At 36.9% G+C, this 19,333-nt stretch overlaps 1 protein-coding gene across 1 annotated transcript in view; it reads left to right on the forward strand.

The window, feature by feature from the left end:
- The first annotated feature begins 394 nt into the window (after positions 1 to 394).
- The window catches only part of LOC108675451, a 28,858-nt gene continuing 9,919 nt past the window's right edge, over positions 395 to 19,333 (forward strand). The window contains exons 1-17 of the mRNA XM_047881346.1: positions 395 to 738; positions 2,533 to 2,621; positions 5,916 to 6,075; positions 6,873 to 7,006; positions 8,245 to 8,381; positions 9,031 to 9,242; positions 9,435 to 9,605; positions 9,830 to 10,055; positions 10,361 to 10,521; positions 10,818 to 11,015; positions 11,694 to 11,841; positions 12,663 to 12,819; positions 13,066 to 13,236; positions 13,420 to 13,563; positions 13,730 to 13,890; positions 14,359 to 14,433; positions 18,553 to 18,646. Of these exons, the coding sequence (XP_047737302.1) occupies positions 2,538 to 2,621; positions 5,916 to 6,075; positions 6,873 to 7,006; positions 8,245 to 8,381; positions 9,031 to 9,242; positions 9,435 to 9,605; positions 9,830 to 10,055; positions 10,361 to 10,521; positions 10,818 to 11,015; positions 11,694 to 11,841; positions 12,663 to 12,819; positions 13,066 to 13,236; positions 13,420 to 13,563; positions 13,730 to 13,890; positions 14,359 to 14,433; positions 18,553 to 18,646 (2,433 nt within the window). The 5' untranslated portion in view covers positions 395 to 738; positions 2,533 to 2,537. The remainder of the gene's footprint in view (positions 739 to 2,532; positions 2,622 to 5,915; positions 6,076 to 6,872; positions 7,007 to 8,244; positions 8,382 to 9,030; positions 9,243 to 9,434; positions 9,606 to 9,829; positions 10,056 to 10,360; positions 10,522 to 10,817; positions 11,016 to 11,693; positions 11,842 to 12,662; positions 12,820 to 13,065; positions 13,237 to 13,419; positions 13,564 to 13,729; positions 13,891 to 14,358; positions 14,434 to 18,552; positions 18,647 to 19,333) is intronic.

Consider the following 19,333-nt stretch of genomic DNA (forward strand, 5'->3'; position numbering starts at 1 on the left):
ATCCTAGTATATGCTAAGATGAGTTGAAAATTCAATATGAAAGCAAGAACAATATTCAATCGTCTTTCATTATTGCCCATTTATTTGTAGGGCAAGGCCGTCCGCTAAGTATTCCAAATTACTCCAAATTTCCAAGTCCCCATAGTTTAAGTATTCTCCGTTTCAATCCTACAAATGTATAACTGTACTAAACCGAAGATAAATGGAGTATTTTGATTCTCGTAAACTGCCGTCTGTCAGATATCTTAGGTCTCATTTATGAATAGACAATAACATTAATATGACTGGCAGTTTAACGAAGGTGTTGTAGTGTTGGAGCAATTTGTCCTGCTGGTAACCTTGGACAGCGTGCATGTGCTGTCTGCGGTCGCGGCATCTCAGTTGGCCTCCCACATGTTGGCACGTTTGGTGCGAGACGAGCTTCCTTGGTGCCTTGCACGATTATCTTCACCCCGCACATTATGTCAGTTCCTTAAGCCTTGAGCTTCAGTATACTCCCGTGCTTGAAGGAGCGAACATTCAGTGATGGCTTCTTCGCATCAAGTTTAAGTAAACCCGATAAACGGTGGAACCCGAAACCTTCTTATGATTTGCAGAATCTAGTTTGTTGAATATCTATTGACTTCGGCGTCACAAGCCCGAGGCGCGCATGCTTCACTGCCAATTTTAAGAATTTGTTTTGTGAATTGCTTCATTGACGAATAATCTTCTTTTGGTGAGAAGTGACACAAAAAACTGGTGAGTTGAATGCCCTAAAGATAAGGATCCCGGCTAGGAATCTGCCCAGCGACCGGTCTCTCGGGGCGGTAGCTGCGGTCAAATTTCTCTATGGAATGGGGAGCACTTCCGCAAAGCTCCAGGCAGAATTTAAGGGAAAGTTTCTCAGCTAATTTTCCTCTCTAAGAGGATGTAACTCTTATCGAAGTTTCTTAAAAAATTCAAAACATTAAATATCAAATTGTGCATCCTGGCCATTTAGAATTTGTAAATTAAAAATGCGCAATATAATATAGTAATTGACAATGCGTTGATTTATGATAACAATATATATATCCCTTCATCGTATTGGAAATAATTTAATTTTGAGAGAATTTGTCATTACGTTGATTTGAATAGAGTAGAAAAAATTTTCCCTCGCAATCGTTTCGTTTTTATTACTTGACTGACTGGAGGCAATCTAAGCCGTATACTACCTACGTCGAATTAACTTGTTACAAACAATATACACTTCTTCCAAACCTAAAGATATATGAAAAATTTTATGGATACGGTTGCGGCTACTGAAATCAAAATTGTGTTATATTTTCCCCCCAAATAAATAAATAAATAATTTTATTATCGAGATCTTTCTTATTTTTTTGATCAAAGTTCTTAAGTTCGAAAGTTCGCTCTAAACTCAAAAATTTGTACGAACGTTAATCATAATAGAGAAAAAAAATCATTTTTATTTGCATCAATGTACCGAGTTAGCTATGAGTTCGGCAAGCAATTATTCATTTACCCATAAAACAGATGACATTAAAATAAAATTTCAAATTAGATTTGGTGTATGAACGTGACTCGAATTTTGGCCTTGCGCTGGCGTGACATGTTAACAAAATTTATGACTTTCCGTCAAATCATATATGTGTGAGATAGATATTGTTTTTAACGCTTTTTTTCTAATGTAAATGATTATAAATTTAAATGACCGGTCAAGTTTGTATTGACTGTTCACATTTAACGTAGTTAAGTTGCTGTGTCTCTTTATCATACGAGTTTACACTAATCAGTAAAAATTGATTAATTACATTTAGTTGCTAGAATACTGAACTCAATTAGAAGCATGTAGACAGTCATACCTTTGAAAACGTAGAAAATTTTAATTTATGAGAATAATTGGTGCCGTTAACATTTATAATGAAATTCATAAAATATGTTAATCAGCGTTAAAATGTATCATATAGCAGGCATATTTCATCAAATTATTTGTTGTAATACCACAATTGTTCAGCCGATAAGTTAAAAATGGTCATGAAATTATTTTTATCCTATGTTCTTGAAAATATTTGTACCTGAAAATAGGAACAAATATGGATAAATTTAGATGTGTGACTAATATGACAATCTGTATCGTATTATTCTCATTCACACAAAAATTTAGCAGTGCGATGGCATATGCAAGTCGCTATTTTACAGTTATTAACAAGAATAGCCCGAAAAAAGTGCAATGATTATTTCTTGCTCAGACAAATAATTACTCATTTGACAGTCATGAGCCCTGATCCTTGCTTCTGAGAATCACTGGTACTGCTGATCCCTGCTTCTGAGAATCACTGGTACTGCTGATCCCTGCTTCTGAGAATCACTGGTACTGCTGATCCCTGCTTCTGAGAATCTACTACTGGTAGAATCACCCTGATCCCGAAAAAATGCAATGATTATTTCTTGCTCAGACAAATAATTACTCATTTGATAGCCATGAGCCCTGAGCACTGCTTCTGAGAAGCACAGGTAGGCAGCTTTGCAGGCAATGACTTGTATCTTTTCCAGGAGCTATGGCCTGCCCCGAGAGCGTCTACATTCCTGTCCTCTTACTGTTGTGTGTGACGACGGCAGCCCACGGCGCCAAGTTACCGAAGGTATTTATGATAACTTAGACGGTATTTATGATAACTTAGACGGTATTTATGATAACTTAGACGGTATTTATGATAACTTAGACGGTATTTATGATAACGTAGTAACATCGCACGCCCACTTTGAAATCATGAACAAAATGCTATATAGTTAATTATTAATAGCGCTTTATTCGTGCCAAGAAATCTTGTAAGTCGATCATACAGAAGCGAAATTAATCAGAGATGGTTTTATGCATGAAGTGTAAAATTACTCCAGTCATTAGTCTTCGTCTTTTACCAGTAATATGATGGATTCAAAATTTCAGGCGCTGTCAAGGGAAAGTTTTTAGTCCGTTTTAATTTTTTCAGGACTAAAAAAGTTTTAAATCATATCGCATTTTTTATAAACATGTGAATTCAATAGGCCAATTAATAAGTGCCAATTTAATTCAAATTTTCTCCTAAATAATATCTGAACAGCGCTACAGTGAGTTCCTGATTTATCTTTCGATTAGCAGTGTTGTATAATGCATAAAAATTACGGACTGCGCTCTGTCACTGGGAAATTGTGTGCTCATATAATCTTTTTATTGTAATTTCATAAAATTAATCTAAATTGTAAATTAACTTATTTGCTCTGCTCTAGTAGGCGCTTCTCGCTGAGAGTTTATTGTGTTCAATATCGACTGGATATCGCGAACGATAGGAGATTCATTACCCAGGATAATGGGTAATGGCATAATTCTCTAATGGCATAACATCATAGACGGCGGCAAATATACCCTCCAAAAGATCCTTTAGATCTGCCCTTCAAAAATTTATAAACTAATTTACCGATATCTATGAAACTTCATTTAAATATCTAAAACACTGATACAAGAATATTTTCTTCGTGCGAATTTTATTAGAAAACGAAAGAGAAGTAAACTGTAAAGAAAACGGTGAAAAAGAGGGACTTTCAAAAAATCTATCCTCTTGTCATTGTTGAGAGATACAACCCGAGACTCGAGAGGACATATCATTCAATTCGTAAAACAAAAGTCTACAACGACTCTAGTAGCCACTTTTTTATTTATCTATTGTTTGAACTACATATTATAAAAACTAAGTGAAATTGGGGTTGGGGAGTAAAATGGAAGAAGTTATCTAAAAAAAATAAAAGCGTTATTCAATTCGTAAATCAAAAATCCATAGACCCTAGAAGCCCTTTTTTCTGATTCATTTATTGCTTGAATTACATATTATAAAAGCTAAGGGAAATTGGGGCGTGGGAGGGGAATAAAAAATAGGGACATAAAAATAAAAGCGAAATCAGAAAAAAAAGTTTTCTGAGTCGTTAGATATTTGTTTTACGAATTGAATGATATGTCTCTTAATGTTGTAGCTTGAAAACGAAAAAAGAGATTTTTTCTTATTTCATCTTATTTCTATCATTATCATTCATAAGCCTGTGTAAACTGGAAATATCACTTGGTCAGGAGAGCCAAATAAGTAAAACAGTTCTAAGAAGAAATGAAGGGTCAAAAAATTGCTCGGAACTGAATTTTAAGCTTTCTCATCACCTATTTTCAGTTTTGAGGGTAACGTCAAGCACGGCATGCATTATTGTTGTCCAGTTTTACACGCACAATAATCTACAAATGAAAATTTTCACCGAGAGATCTTTGTACCAATGGTTATACAATGTTCATTTCGTACTGTTGCGGGAAAGCTTGCAAAAAATGGGTACAAAAGTAGGTACTGAGTAGCAGCCTATCATAACTCAGCTTTCCCGGGTTAGGATTTGCCACTTTCCATGGGAGTGAAATAAAGAGATGTGAGGCACGTGTATTAATTAAAACGCAACATGAATAAATTCATCATTACAGTAATAAGCACAATAGAAACTTAAATGACCCATGACCCGAAATGAAGCCACAACTAATATTGACGCTGTGGAAGCTGTTGAACGTTGGGGCAGATGCCGATGAAAGTCCCAAAGTCAAAGGTCTACGACAGCCACTATATAAGATCCACTATCCGTCACTAATCGTTATGTCCCACCCACCTGGTGGACACGATTGCACCTAATATAATACCAAGGCAAGCCTAAATGAATAATAATAAAAAAAATCAACAGTCGATAACGCATAATTTTGGCAGACATTGGCGCAGTTATTCTGATCAATCTAATGAATCGTGAAATAATGGTCGCTAGATAAGCTACAAATTTAAAAAGATCCTCAAGTACACATTAGCCATTCGCAAATAATATCGACAATATCATTCATTATTAAAAATTCTCTTACCGCAGCCGCCATGAATAAATGCACAATTAGGTTTTGAGATACAGAATAACTGATTTTCAAATTAAAATAACTGCCTGAAGGGACAATTAATTCTCGCTGAAAAGTTCATGAAGGTCAAGCAGGTCGTGCTTAGATAATAAATAAGAGATATCAATATACTCTGACGTCTATATCACGCTGCTTGGCATAGGTTCCCGCTGTTGTCAACGTACGCGAGGCGCCAAACCCCAAAGCCTGGGAGAAAATTCCCGGGCTACTGAAACACAAGTTTAAGAACTGCCTTACGCACAAAATAATGCACGTAATTACACAGGGTTTGCTGCTACACACGGTTTGCTTTTCAGCAGATTAAAAGGTAAATTTTTTCGATTTTTTTTTAGGGTAGACACTTCCCAATACATTTCTCCCATGGTCTATAATTAGACGAAAAAAATTTGTTTTAATGTCACTCACAATACGCCTGCATCATCAAAGCGTCTTCGATATGTATAAATATTCAATTAAACTTATTTCACATGATTACTCAAATTTATGAACTGCATAATGTGATATTTCAAATTTGTGCATAGACGAGTCGAAGGCCCAACATTTGTTGCCACCAGTCGAACACATATACAAGGAGCCCACGTTGGAATTTCCCGAAGTATTAGGGAGCCCCGGAAGAACGTTGTAGCTTTTTGTAGCAGTTTTAAATTTAGCTTTTAATAATATTAAATTAAATAATAGATGATATTAATAATAATAATATTGGAATGATTGATGAGCTAATTTTGGTAGTTTGATTAAATTGTTTGTCTTTCTTTAATTCCAGTCAAGTTCCAGTACACCAGTTAATCATTTGAATTAAGGGAAGGTGGAGACATGTATCAGATTTAAATTCAGAAAAAGAAACTGCGCAGAAAAGAATTGGAATCAATGTGTTAGCGAGCAAGATAGCTCGTAGTCAATCGAACAATAGAAGTAAATTAATAATCTAGCGACACGCCTTTAGTTACTTGTATTGAAGTTTTTGTTGCTGTAATTTCAGGTTAGCTGCACTGCACATGACGGCAGCCCTGGAGTGTGCACGCTGCTGGTTCACTGCACGAAATTCTTCGCTGATTTGGCTAAGCTCTCTCGCTCCCCTTGCACCATCACCGCGCAGCAACAGGGCATCTGCTGCCCAAACTCCAAAACCATGCCCAAAGGTTTGCATTCTAGCCTTTTAATAAAACGCATTTATTTCATTCTGGCTCATTCAAACTCGAATTACTATTTCATTCATTTCAAGGTCAGCGTTTAATTATTACGGGACGTTTAAAAGATACAGTTATTTTGGATTAGAAAGTATTCATAGAAAGCTCATGATTAAAAATTGGCGTTAAGGTCTTAGGATTAATTCGTATGTGCACTTGGAAATATTAATGGAAGAAAAATAAAGTTAAACTTACGAATGTGTGAGGCTTATATGCAGCTTATGAACTAATTTGAGATTAATGATTATTTGATTATCAATCTATTGGAGTCTTCAAATCTAGCGTACGTCGCTGGTTTTGTAGTTGATAGTTGATTGAAGGATGAATATTAAAACGTCTAAAATGTTCAAAGTATTGAGCAAAGTTGATTCAAATTGTTTGAGCTATCTTATAAATGACGCTTGTATGAAATTTTGATCAAATTCATTTCAGATGGATGACATGTTATCTCCACTGATATAACAGAACATGAGAAAATAATTCATTGCATAAAGGTCAATAAATCATAGTAGTTTCATCTGAATTAGAAGTAAAAAGATGTATGAGATGTAAAAACCACATGCCATGTCAAGAATCTTTCAAAAATCTTTCAGTCAAAAATCTTTCATAAATCGTAAATGAAAAATAATAGTTCTATTGCCTCGTATATTCTGCGCTGACAAGCTGACAACATTTCCAATAAAAACCCTGGGTGTTCAGGAATTTAATGACACAAAAAAATCGTGGTCTGTAAATTTGAACTCTTTCAGACCCGAACACTCTGGTCATACCGCAGAAGCCCGCGCCTGTCACCGACCCTCGCATCAGCACTGAGGAGTTGAACAGAAGCTGTCAGAAGAGCCTCCGGAAGCAACAAGAGCGAGAAAACTTTGAGAAAACTCTTGTAAGTTTGCTTTGATTTTTGTCGTAATTTTGTCTGGACTTCATGTATGTCAGCAAAATTTATTTCATGCAAAAAATTCATTTTAATTTTGGGAGATCAAGCTAGTTATGAAATTGAGCCTTCCCATTCCTGTTCAACTTTTATTATTCAAAATCAGAACAAACTGACAATCCTGACATTATCCACCTCATTTTCGTATCAATTACATATGTTACGCTATTTAGCATAAGAATTTAAAAGCAAAGAAAAGTCCAGAAAAATTCATATCTTTATAGAAAACTTTTCGGAGACCAGCTCCATCGTCAGTTCGTAGAATCTAGAATCACAAATCAGAAGTCACAAATTAATACATTGAAATGAAAGCACAGAACGAAATTAAAAACCTAAATTTACAAGTAATAGACGGAGCAAAAAAAAGAACTATCTATTAACAATTTCAAGGGGATAGGAGCTAGCAGCTGAATTCAAACTGGGCCTAAGTTTAAAGATGTACAGTGATTTTAAAATGCGCAAATCGGAAGTCCCGGAGGTGGAAGCTAACATCCTAAAGTCACTGTCAGAAATAGGGACATCACACTGCTCGGCGTGAGCGCGCACAGCCGAATGAGGTGGGCGCGATAGCAACTGTCCGGTTCTACAACTCCTGCCCTCATGCTCAGAGACCCTGGAATAAAGATTGCGTGACGTCATCCCGACGTACGCAGATGCACATCGTGCACAACAATATTGATAAACCAGAGATGATCGCATATGAACAGGGAGCATATCTTTATATCTAAAGAAAGAACCGATTGTAAAATTGTTTACCAGCACAATATGAAGATTGACATTTGGGAAGTATCTATTGAACAAGACTTTTAATTCTCTTGACATAGCTTCGGACGCAGGGCCGAACGAAGTATGGAAAAGAACAATAAATAACTTTCCTACTATCGCGCTCAGGAGCAACCTCACTGTATCGCTTCGACATGAATTTCTTGATTTGGTTATTATTTAACATTTAAACATTTAACATTTGAAATTTAATTTAACATTTGAACTATTTAACATTTGAAATATAACAGTGAATCAACAAAAATTATTGCCTGACAAAATTATTAATAACACCCAGATGATAGGTACAGACTGAGCATTAATAAACTACTTTATGCAAGGGAATATAAAATGAATATTAAAAAAAATTAAATAGCATTTTGGAAATAAATACTTTAATATCACGCTCTTTTGACTAACATCAGGTGGAGAACAACATCATTGCGACGCCAGGCTCCCCAGTATACCTGCACGCTCGCCTCTTCGAGACGACCAGCGCTGTCGTCAACAGGGGCAAAGGAGGTTCGCTAGTGCTTGATGCTGGCGCCACCGTAGCTAAAGAGTAAGTCCATATATTGGTGTCTAAATCCCGCAGTATTTAAAATAAACTTTGAATGACACCGTAAGTCCATATATTGTTTTCTAATTCCCGCAGTATTTAATATAAATAAACTTTGAATGAGACCGTAAGTCCATATATTTTTCTCTAATTCCCGCAGTATTTAATATAAATAAACTTTGAATGAGAACGTAAGTCCATATATTTTTCTCTAATTCCCGCAGTATTTAGTTTAAACTTTGAATGAGACGCCGTGGAATATTTCTATAAGTATTCCCTAAAGATGCATGACACAACAAAAATTTCGTTAATCTGCATCAACTGTGCAAGGAACGCACTTCAATCATACTACTTTGTAGTATATGTATTAAATATATGAACGTAATTAAATAAATATCATAATGCCATTTTGTTCTTTTTCAATCCTGTCGTGACGAATTATTATTTGAATCTAAATGTTTTAAAATATGAAAAATCCCTTAATTGAAATCTACATGAAAAATCAACCCCGGAAATCTATATGTTTTAAAATATGAAAAATTCTTTAATTGATTCGTAATTAGCTACAACTTAAATATAATTTGTATAATTAACATAAATAAAAAATGCATACTAAATCTGAAGTAAAATGAAAGCAATTCTTACATCGCAGCCTCCAGCTACCTGAAGCGGAAGCCAGTCAGGCGCTGTCGAACTACAGCGCCACGGAGACCATCATACGTGACGTGTGTCCGGCCGTTCCTCTGTGCGACGCCTCCTCCAGGTACCGCACGGCCGACGGCTCCTGCAACAACCTCGCGCATCCAGACTGGGGCCAGGCAGCCACCCCTTTCTTCAGGCTCCTACCTCCTGTCTACTCTGATGGTAAGCATTGCACACTTCCATTCTAAAAGGATAAAAGATTTACATGATATAAAGTATTCATGCTTTTTGATGCGCTTTTGCATTTATATCAATTATGTTATTAGGTATTTCTTGTTCTATTGTGATGAATTGTGGCTGTTTATTTGCCTCAATTTCATAGAATCACCACAACTTGACTCCATTACTCGGCAGGATTCAACAGTTTTAGAACGTCAAGCGATGGAACTCCGTTACCGTCACCTCGGAGTCTCTCAGTGGCCACAATCGTGCATCGCGACGACGTCTACGAAGACTTCACACTCTACATCATGCAGTGGGGGCAGTTCCTGGACCACGACCTAACTCACACACCAATTTCGAAAGGTTCTTCTGAACATTACGGCTGCTTGTGACCTATAAATGTTACGTTTACGTTCCAGATTATTGTATATTCTAACTCTAAATGCTTTGATAATACATGAGGTTGTCCACACACGTCATTTGTTGATGTTGGTGATTAGGTAGAATTATCAGGGTAATAACCGTACCCTGAATACATTATTGTATAATATTAGACCTATTATCATGGTTTGCATTTGATCCTTCAGGTGCGGATAAAAGTGACATTACGTGCTGCAAAGAAGGTAGCATTCGTCCTCCCCACGAGCTGCACCCTGAGTGCCAGCCCATTATAATCCCCGCTACTGATCCCTTCTACGGCCCCTTTGGTCAACGCTGCATGGAGTTCGTTCGCTCAATGCCAGCGATCCGCAAAGACTGTAAATTTGGACCGAGAGAACAGATGAACCAAATTACGGCTTATCTCGATGCCAGGTGAAAGGTCTCCACAGGTGCAATAAGTAGACTACGTACCTACTGCCAAATGAATTTAAATGCTTATTCAAGCTCGCGTATTGCAACCTGAATCTTCAATGAATAAGTTTCTTACGATAATATGAAATGCCATCGATCGTCTCGGGGGTGAGGAACCGAAGATTTGCTACTATGATATGACTGGTCTGAGATCATCTATATATCAACACCAATAATTGAATTTACTTTCATCAACGCTGGTGACAAATTTATTTGTAATGAAACCAAATTTAATCAAATTTAATATGGTAATGTTCCTGCTCCAGCAACGTATACGGATCTTCAGTTGAGGAGATGAGTAACTTGCGCGAGTTCAAAGGGGGTCGCTTGAAAGCAACAGTCAGAGGCAGTCGTCACATGCTGCCCCCCAACGTTCACGACCCTCAGTGTGACAGTCCGGCTCCAGACCGGCCTTGTTTTGGCGCTGGTGGGTCAATTTAAATTCGAGGCAAAACAATTTAAATCTTAGTTTCTAACGGCAGTCATCATATTGGTGATATGAAACAGCCCCCAGAAAGATTTGGTTTTTAAATTACTTGAATATCGGTACATCGGTGCATATTTTTATTTTAAAAAGCTCCTGAAAACACAAATTCAGTGGAAAAAATGGAAGCATTCTAAAACCGGCTACAAAATCTTATAAAATTAGCTGCACAAAATTAATGTAAATATAATTAGCAACAATAAAATTAGCTACACATCAGCTTTTTTTTTCTTCCCCAGGTGACTCACGAGTAAACGAGCAGCCGAACCTGACCGCGATGCACACGGTGTGGATGAGGCAGCACAACCTCGTGGCACAGACCCTGGCTACGCTCAACCCCACCTGGAGCGACGAGATCATATTTCAGGAGGCCAGGCGCATTGTTGCGGCCCAGATGCAACACATCACCTACAATGAATATCTTCCGATCGTGCTCGGTTAGAGGCATATTAAACAGTGCGCAGTTGCACGTGTCATTAATTTATGCATAATCTACCTATTCTTGCCATTGATTTTTGCAGAATCTATCTGTTCTGGTCATTCATTTAGGCACTATCTACCTATTTCGGCCATCGATTTTTGAAGTATCTACCTGTTCTGGCCAATGATTTTTGCAGAGTCTAAACATTCTGGTTATTAATTTTTGCAGCATCTACCTATTCTGGTCTGCGGATTGGCGTATCAATCATCATCTATAATGTTTGAAAATCATCTACAATTTATATTGTGTGCCTATTTTATTTATGGCAGTTCATCGTTATTTAAATTAATTGCTAACTGTGCGCAACATTGTACAGAATAAGATGAATTTACAGGACCATCAACGTTGCGTATACATCGAACAGTGGACATCTGTTATAGTAACAATAACATTGAAACTGTCAAGGCGTTAAACTAAGTGAAACCTCATCATCAGCTGTTGAAGGGACCATAAACACTGAAATAATTTAGGTGTTCTCCAACCCACTTTAACAACTGTTAGAGTAACGGGAACACTGGGATTGATTGCGTATTTACAAGAAAAAACTTAATTCTGCAGCTGTTAAAATGAGGAGAACACTCGAATCCCTATAAGGTGTTAAATGAGTACAAAAAGCCCTTCTCTGCGATTTAAGGACGTCATTTCGTGGAGACGTTTGGTCTGGTGCCGGAAAAAGAGGGATATTCGAATTCCTACGATCCCTCGGAGGAGGCCACCATCAGCAACGCATTTGCGGCCGCAGCTTTCCGTTACGGCCACACGCTCATCGACAGCAATATTCAGTTAGTCATGATAATAATTTTTACAGGTAGAAATTCACTTTAAATTTATGAACTGAAGATACTTCTCAAAACTTCCCCTCTAATAGTATAATAAAATCATAAGATTCCAACAGGGTTTACTTGAAAGGTTGGTGTGTTTGTCAAGTTTTCTAAGTAGTTAATGTAGGACGTTACAATGAAATAGACGAGACTGAAAACTTACGCTGCATATGATGCTGCTTCTGTTAGAACTTTACCACGGAAATTGAACTCCATGGCGCAGAGAACTTTAAGTAGTGAACCGCAAGATTTATAGTTGTGATAAATCAGTGGCATTTAAATCCGTGGGATATGATAAAATAAGTATTAATTATTGCCTAGAAAATTACGAGAACAACCATCATGACAACCAATAGGTGTGGAAAATCAAATATTACTCGACTGGTTTGCGTTTTGCATGCAAGTACGTAAAAAGGTATACTTCGAGTTTAGTTTATACCAGGCGATGGTTGAACACTGCAACTTCTTGGTACTTGTTTAATTATTTTTAACCATAGTTTCCTTCCTTATGAAATTGTCTTCTGATTAAACTGATCAGATTGTCTCAATTCAAATTTTTCGCTCATTTCAAAATTTTTATACATTTTAAAATTTTAGCTCAGCGTTTCGTATGTAGTATAATGGAACGCAAATTTATCGTAGTTTCATGGAGAATTTGTCATTGGAACCCTTTTGGCAGCATCTAACCATTCGCAACACTCTGCTTGACAATACTACCAACAAAATTGAGAAATTTTTGTTCAAGAGACACTTTCCTGAAACATGTTTTAAATATTTAACAGAGGATACTCAAGATTTGGCACAAAGGAGCTCGGCATGAAGCTGAGCAGCGTTCAGTTTTCGCCGTTCTTCCTATATGACGAGGGCGCTCACGATGCTCTCATCCGAGGGCTGGCTATCATGCCCAGCCAGAAATTCGACAACTTCTTCAGCGAGGAGGTAAGATAATAGTTAATTGAATTTGAATTTCTCAAAATTTTGAATAGAAAATTTATCGTCATAATTTGCATTTTTCTGTTTCTATGTAAAATATTCAACAGAAATCCTCTGAGCGGTCATTCACCGATACTAATGAATACTCAGAATTAAATAAAAGGAAAAAGGAATTGAATTTGACCAAAGGAATTGAATTAAATCAAAGAATTCTCAGAATCAGAATAATTGTACTCGATTCGACTGCCATAGTTGACGAACCACTTGTTCGCTCGCAACAACTCGTTCGGCATGGACCTCGTAGCGCTGAACCTGCAGCGCGGTCGCGACCACGGCCTCCCGCCCTACATCGAGTGGCGCAAGATCTGCCGCATGCCGCCCGTGACGTCATTCGAGCAACTCAACGATGTCATGCATCCCGAGGTGACGAACTTCATAATGATTGCTTAGTGCTAATTAAAAATTTAAGTAAAACTGAAATTAATAATACAAAATGTTGTGTGGTTTTATTCTCGGTAGTATACTTACAAGGAGAATTGATCAAACGCTTATGGTATTAGCAGTGCACTGGATGAATACTTGACATGTCAAAATCCTGTTCTCCAGGCGAGCCGATATCTTTCTTTGCTGTACAAGAACGTGGATGACATCGACCTCTTCATAGGAGGAATTCTTGAGTTCCCTGTGGCGAAGGCTCTATTGGGTCACACTTTCCTTTGCATCTTAGGCGATCAGTTCTACAGACTCAAGGTTTGGTGGTGAAGTCAATTTAGTGCATCAGATGATTTCACTATTTGATAAAATTGAAATGGAGTACCTTTTGGATCATCGAGCAAACTTGAAAAATAGTATCAAGTAGCACAAATTCGAAACTTTTTGCCACGTAAAATATCATCAATTTATTTTTTTGTTGAAGGCTGGTGATCGTTTTTACTACGAGAATGGCGGCCTTGAGTCGTCGTTCACGCCGGAGCAGCTGCAGGAGATCAGGAAGACGAGTCTGGCCAGGGTGCTGTGCGACGCCTCCGATGCTATGGGCGTCATGCAGCCTTTGGCCTTCCTGCACGCTAACTTCACGTAAAATTTTACGAATTATTCAATTATATTATTTTGATTTAATTATCTATATTTTACTTTGCTTGCATTGTTTTTAAAAATTTTTTATTGATTGCGTTGATTGATTGATTTTTTATTTTGACAATAATATTATTGATTTTCCCCGTTTTTATTGCTGTGTTGAGATATGTATATTCTCATATAATTTTTGTGTATATGATATACAATTATCTATTATTGTTTATGATGCATGAAACGATATGACTGATTGAGCCACCCGTGAATATCAACAATTCCATTAAACTGCGAGACTAAGTATTATTGAGGCATATTTATCAGTTTTTCAACAATATACACGGATTTCTGCTACAATATTAACTTCACGTGACGTTGTTCAATAATGACTGCTATTGGCACCCCGAATATTAACAATTTGTGAAGTTCAGGAGACAGAACAATTAAATAAAAATTTTATTTTTTCCATACCAGGAACAAGAGAGCCTCATGCAGCCATGACAAACTCATCCCGAAAATGGACTTCTCTCCGTGGCGCAGCCTACTTTTGTGATGTGTCTAAAGCTGTACACATATTTAAATATAAATAAGATCTCTTCACTCATTAAGGAGACAAGCTTTAAAGGATAAATCTTTCAGACCGTCAATATTATTTTTATTTGCTTGTAGTAATTTCATTGCTTCCATACATTAATATTATTCACGTCACAATGATGAATGATAATACATTATTGATATTGGTTACTTACATATAATTCTGTTGAAGTAGTAAAATTCTTTTAGGGTCGCCCACAATAATGGATTTTATGTTCGAAAAAATAAATTTAAACAATGGCACATATAATGAAATATTTTACCTATTTATTGGTCTCTCTACTGTTATTATTTAGAAAGCATTTTGGTTGGGTTGGATTTTATCTTTCAAATAAATGGTCTTGAGTGTTTAAAATATGCATTCAGATCATAGAAAACTTAACGGTAAAAAATTATATCATTCCTCATCGTAATTTTATTACCCTGGGTACGATATTTGATTTAATTAAGAGAACATGACCTAAAATACAAGGTTTTTGTAGAATTGACACTAGCGACCTCAGGTCGCTGTAGCAATCCACAACCACGGCCGGGGACAGTTTTAGACCGATGAAATATAATAGTGATATTAATGTAAGACTTAAAAAAATTATCTCAACTATTGGCCGATAAACTTACTAGTTATCTATTTATATTGATTTTACTGATTAATATATAGCCTAAAATATGTGTCGCTAGCAGAAAGGACTAATATGTCTTTTTTGCCGGATCAAACTGGGTCTAGATGACTCACATAATGACTTTTTGGGTCAAAGCGTCAAACATTTTCGTAAGCACAGGTTCTCACTGAGTTGGACCGAACGCGGGATATTCCCGCACCTCCATTACGTAGTTTTTTTCATCATCTATTGCATTGGTGCACGAGAAAAAAATGAATTTCAATCTCGCTCCAGGTTGTCTGGTCCCATTCAATTAGTAAATAGGAAAGCAAAATTTTCAATGACTCCTGGCATTCGACCTATATATGATCACATGGATAGCCCATTTAATATTATAAGAAAGGGTGAATAAAGCATAACAACCGAGGAAAATCCGTGAGGACAAGAATATAAACGTGTGTTCTTTTTAGCTTTTACCTCTGACGCCAACCGTGCAACATGATTGTCTGAACTTCGGACTCTGACCTCAGAGCATTCCTGAAAACTTAGAGAGACGCAAATTTAGAATCTGTGATTATCTGAAAACAGAATACATGACGAAAGCAAAATAAAAGTAAACAAGGAATAATAATGAAAAAACTTTTTTCAGAATCGCGAGTTAACATACTAATATTATCAACACAAAATTAACAGGACTTGAAACCACGTATGTCCATGATGACTAAAAAATCTGTGATGTAATAATAAATATACGAGAAATTAGAAGTTTCCTATAGCGATTGCTTACTACATTTTAAGGCAATTTGTTGAGATCAATTCAATTCACTCAAACAAAATGGCTTGAACAAATGACAAGTTTTTATTATTTCCTCAATTCAATGCCCAACAGTTGGCATTAAAAAATGGACTGAAGTTTTGCCAATGAGGACTGACAGGCGCCTAATAAATGATCGAGGAGGCAGACCAGGCGTTGCAAACACACCTCTGTAAAAATGCTGAACATTGTAGTGCATTGGGATTTTCCCATCTTGTCGAACCTACACATGCTTTTTCATTGCCAATTTAGATCCGGGAGAAAGATGAACTGTATTTAATTTAATTTTAAAATGAAATTCGATAATTTTTGGAGGATATTATTATAATATTGTGTAAGATTAAGAGTACAGTTGTGTTGTGAATGGTTTAATCGCCCAAACAATAGCTTTAGCTTCATCATATATTGTTCACTATTATATTATAATAGGTTTAAGTGATAAAAGCGACTTTGGTGAATCTTGAAAACTTCCTGGGTTGTGATTGAGGCTCTTCAACTTCGTTTTCATGCAGAGATATTTTCGATCTGGAATACCTCGTGATCATTGAAAGAAGGATCTCCATTGAATTATGGAGGGACGGTTCCCGTCGTAGAATTAGGCCAAGTTTGAGGTCTTAAATAAATAATAACGATTACATATAGAATCAAATATTGGAATCAGCCTACTGATTACGGTCTTGGGCCTTGCTTGAGCGTAGATTATCTCAATTTCTGTCGATTTGACGAATTAATTTTCGTTTATTTTTTTAATTCGTAGATTTTTGATGTCAAATAGTTTGTTAATTTAAGGTTGTTATTTCAATGAACTACTGCTCTGTTAGCACTTTTAAAAATTTTGGAAATATTCTTTCAAAAATAAGGACTTGATTCAACATACCAAAACGTATAGCACATCGGAATAATTAATTGTATTATCGTATTGTTTCTGGCCTAACTTTTATGACTTGTGGCTGTAATGGGTAAAATTTTAGACACTGTATTGTTTTCTACTTGAGCAAATCCTAGGTTACCAACTTAAAAATTTAAGAACTATACCATCAAATTTGTTGAAAGTTCCATTTATAATTTGTTAATAAAGTTGGATAGAGTAGTGATAACATCTCTTTTTACAGTCTATTCGGCAATCTCCCGTCCCTTTAGACCGTGTCCAGCCTGCTCGAGCAGTCTTGCTTCGGTCTCTGCAGGGCTTGCCCATGACCTTCACTTCACGGATGCACGCGAACAAAGGATCTAGCGATGAGCAAAAGTAATAAGTGCCGAATTATAGAGGTTCGATTTGCTATACCAAACAGTAGTACGTTCCAAAATGTTTGGTAAAACAATAGACCTGTTAAAAAAACTTCCATGACCAGATGACTAGCTTGTGATGAGCACAAAATGATTGTAAGTGAAATTATACTTATTAAGCCTGAGCGTGCTAAAAGTGCTGGATTGAAATCAGAAATGCCGACGTGCTGTTTCCAATGCAGAACTGGTTTTGAGTTGGTTCTTCTCGACCGAAGAGGCATGACAGTGTCATTCCGGACAGACTCCGGACTGCATCGACACGACTAGGAGCTCTAAACTGAAGAGATTAAGCTCAACTTTCGCGCTGTGTATCCGTAGCAAAGATTGATGCACGTTGCTGAACAAAAGTATATTATAACTTTTCGGGCGGAGTTTTTCATTGACGCTAAGATTTTTTTTTGTGTAACGGGGAATTTTGTTTAGTCGAACAGTGCACCAAGAAATTTAAATTCAGTATTATTCTAAAATCTAAATGATGGACCCTATACAATAAATTCGTATTAAGTTAGGTGGAAATTAAATATGAATAATTTATACACAAATGGAAAAAGTAAGATTAATTTTTATACCCTTGTGCTGCACGGCAAACGGTTGCAAAACTCGTCCCACACACGAGAGAGCCAATCTTCTGTTACTGTGCACCGTAGCAGTGATACGGTTCTTCAGACCAGCCAGAGTTGCTGGTAGAGGCGGGACGTAAACAGAGTTGCTGGTAGAGGCGGGACGTAAACAGAGTTGCTGGTTGAGGCAAACAGAGTTGCTGGTAGAGGCGGGACGTAAACAGAGTTGCTGGTAGAGGCGGGGCGTTAACAGAGTTGCTGGTAGAGGCGGGACGTAAACAGAGTTGCTGGTAGAGGCGGGACGTAAACAGAGTTGCTGGTAGAGTTGCTGGTTGAGGCGGGACGTGAACAGCTTCCTTGACGTAGCCCCACAAGAAATAGTCACGTGGGGTGAGATCAGGTGATCTCGGTGGCCAGATGTGTAGAGCCTCATCTTCATTTCTTACGCGTCCTACCCAACGTCCAGGTGGTGACTGATTCAAAAAGTTTGCTGGAATTGATAAATTGGGCCGCCTCCGTCCAATTCCGCACTTGAATGGGCTAAAAAAAATTGAATCCTTCTCTTTTCGTCGATGCACACATTATTCATTTTGAATATATTCTTAACTAAACACGAATTTATTAAATTGGATCCATCATTTATATTAACCCCATGTGTGTTTGATTTAAATTTTACACAAAAATATTCACATTATTTTAATTACAATTCTGTTTATGAATAAGGATTCAAGCTAGTTTTTATTAAATTTTTTCTAATTTTTCAGCCCAATTTAATAATTATAATTATTTCATACAGCAGGCATAGTTCCAAGTGACACCCCGAAATGAGAATCTGTGGTGAACATCGCGTCATGGTCGTACTGATGCTGCTCGCGACGCACGCTGAATCGCAAATCGATCTGCCGCAGGTATATGTCTGTGGGATGGTTGTAATTCTTCTGGAATTATACTGTAGATATTAACTAACTTTCTTTTATGTGTTTCTGACGAAGAAAATAATTGAATTGATCGACATTTGATTGATTGCATGCCATCATTTTTTTGTATTTCATTAGCAGAATTTTAACCCATCCTTGTAGAATCCACATTTAATCCGAAATGAAAGCGGATAAAGTCCCGGAACTGGCGTCAAGGATTTGACAGAGAACCAATGTAACATAATAATAATAGGACGCACATTCTCGAATCTCAAACTATGCTGCAACCGTCATTGTAAGGAAGGCGATGTACTATAGCTGCTTGCTATCAGTCTTGACTGCAAAAACTCATTGTTTCTTTTTCATAGTTTTCAATAGTAGGATAGAGACAGCACTATATACATTATTTACGACACACCCAGGCCTTGAGATCTAAAAAAATTAAGACAAAGAAAAAGAGTGAGATTTTACCTGGCTTCGGCAGAAGGCTCTAATTGTGTTGTCATATTTTTTGCCATGATATAAAACCTATTAAGTAAATTCAGAAGGTTTAACAGTCTTAACAATTTTGTTGTGCAAATGCTTCATCGACCAAGCATTAACCACATTAGGCATCACTAAAATCACAATACTTTTCTTCGGCAAACGATACAACAAAGCAGTAAGTACATTAGGTCC

The sequence above is a fragment of the Hyalella azteca genome, unplaced genomic scaffold (assembly GCF_000764305.2).
Source record: "Hyalella azteca isolate HAZT.00-mixed unplaced genomic scaffold, Hazt_2.0.2 contig7692, whole genome shotgun sequence".
Classification (NCBI taxonomy): domain Eukaryota; kingdom Metazoa; phylum Arthropoda; class Malacostraca; order Amphipoda; family Hyalellidae; genus Hyalella; species Hyalella azteca.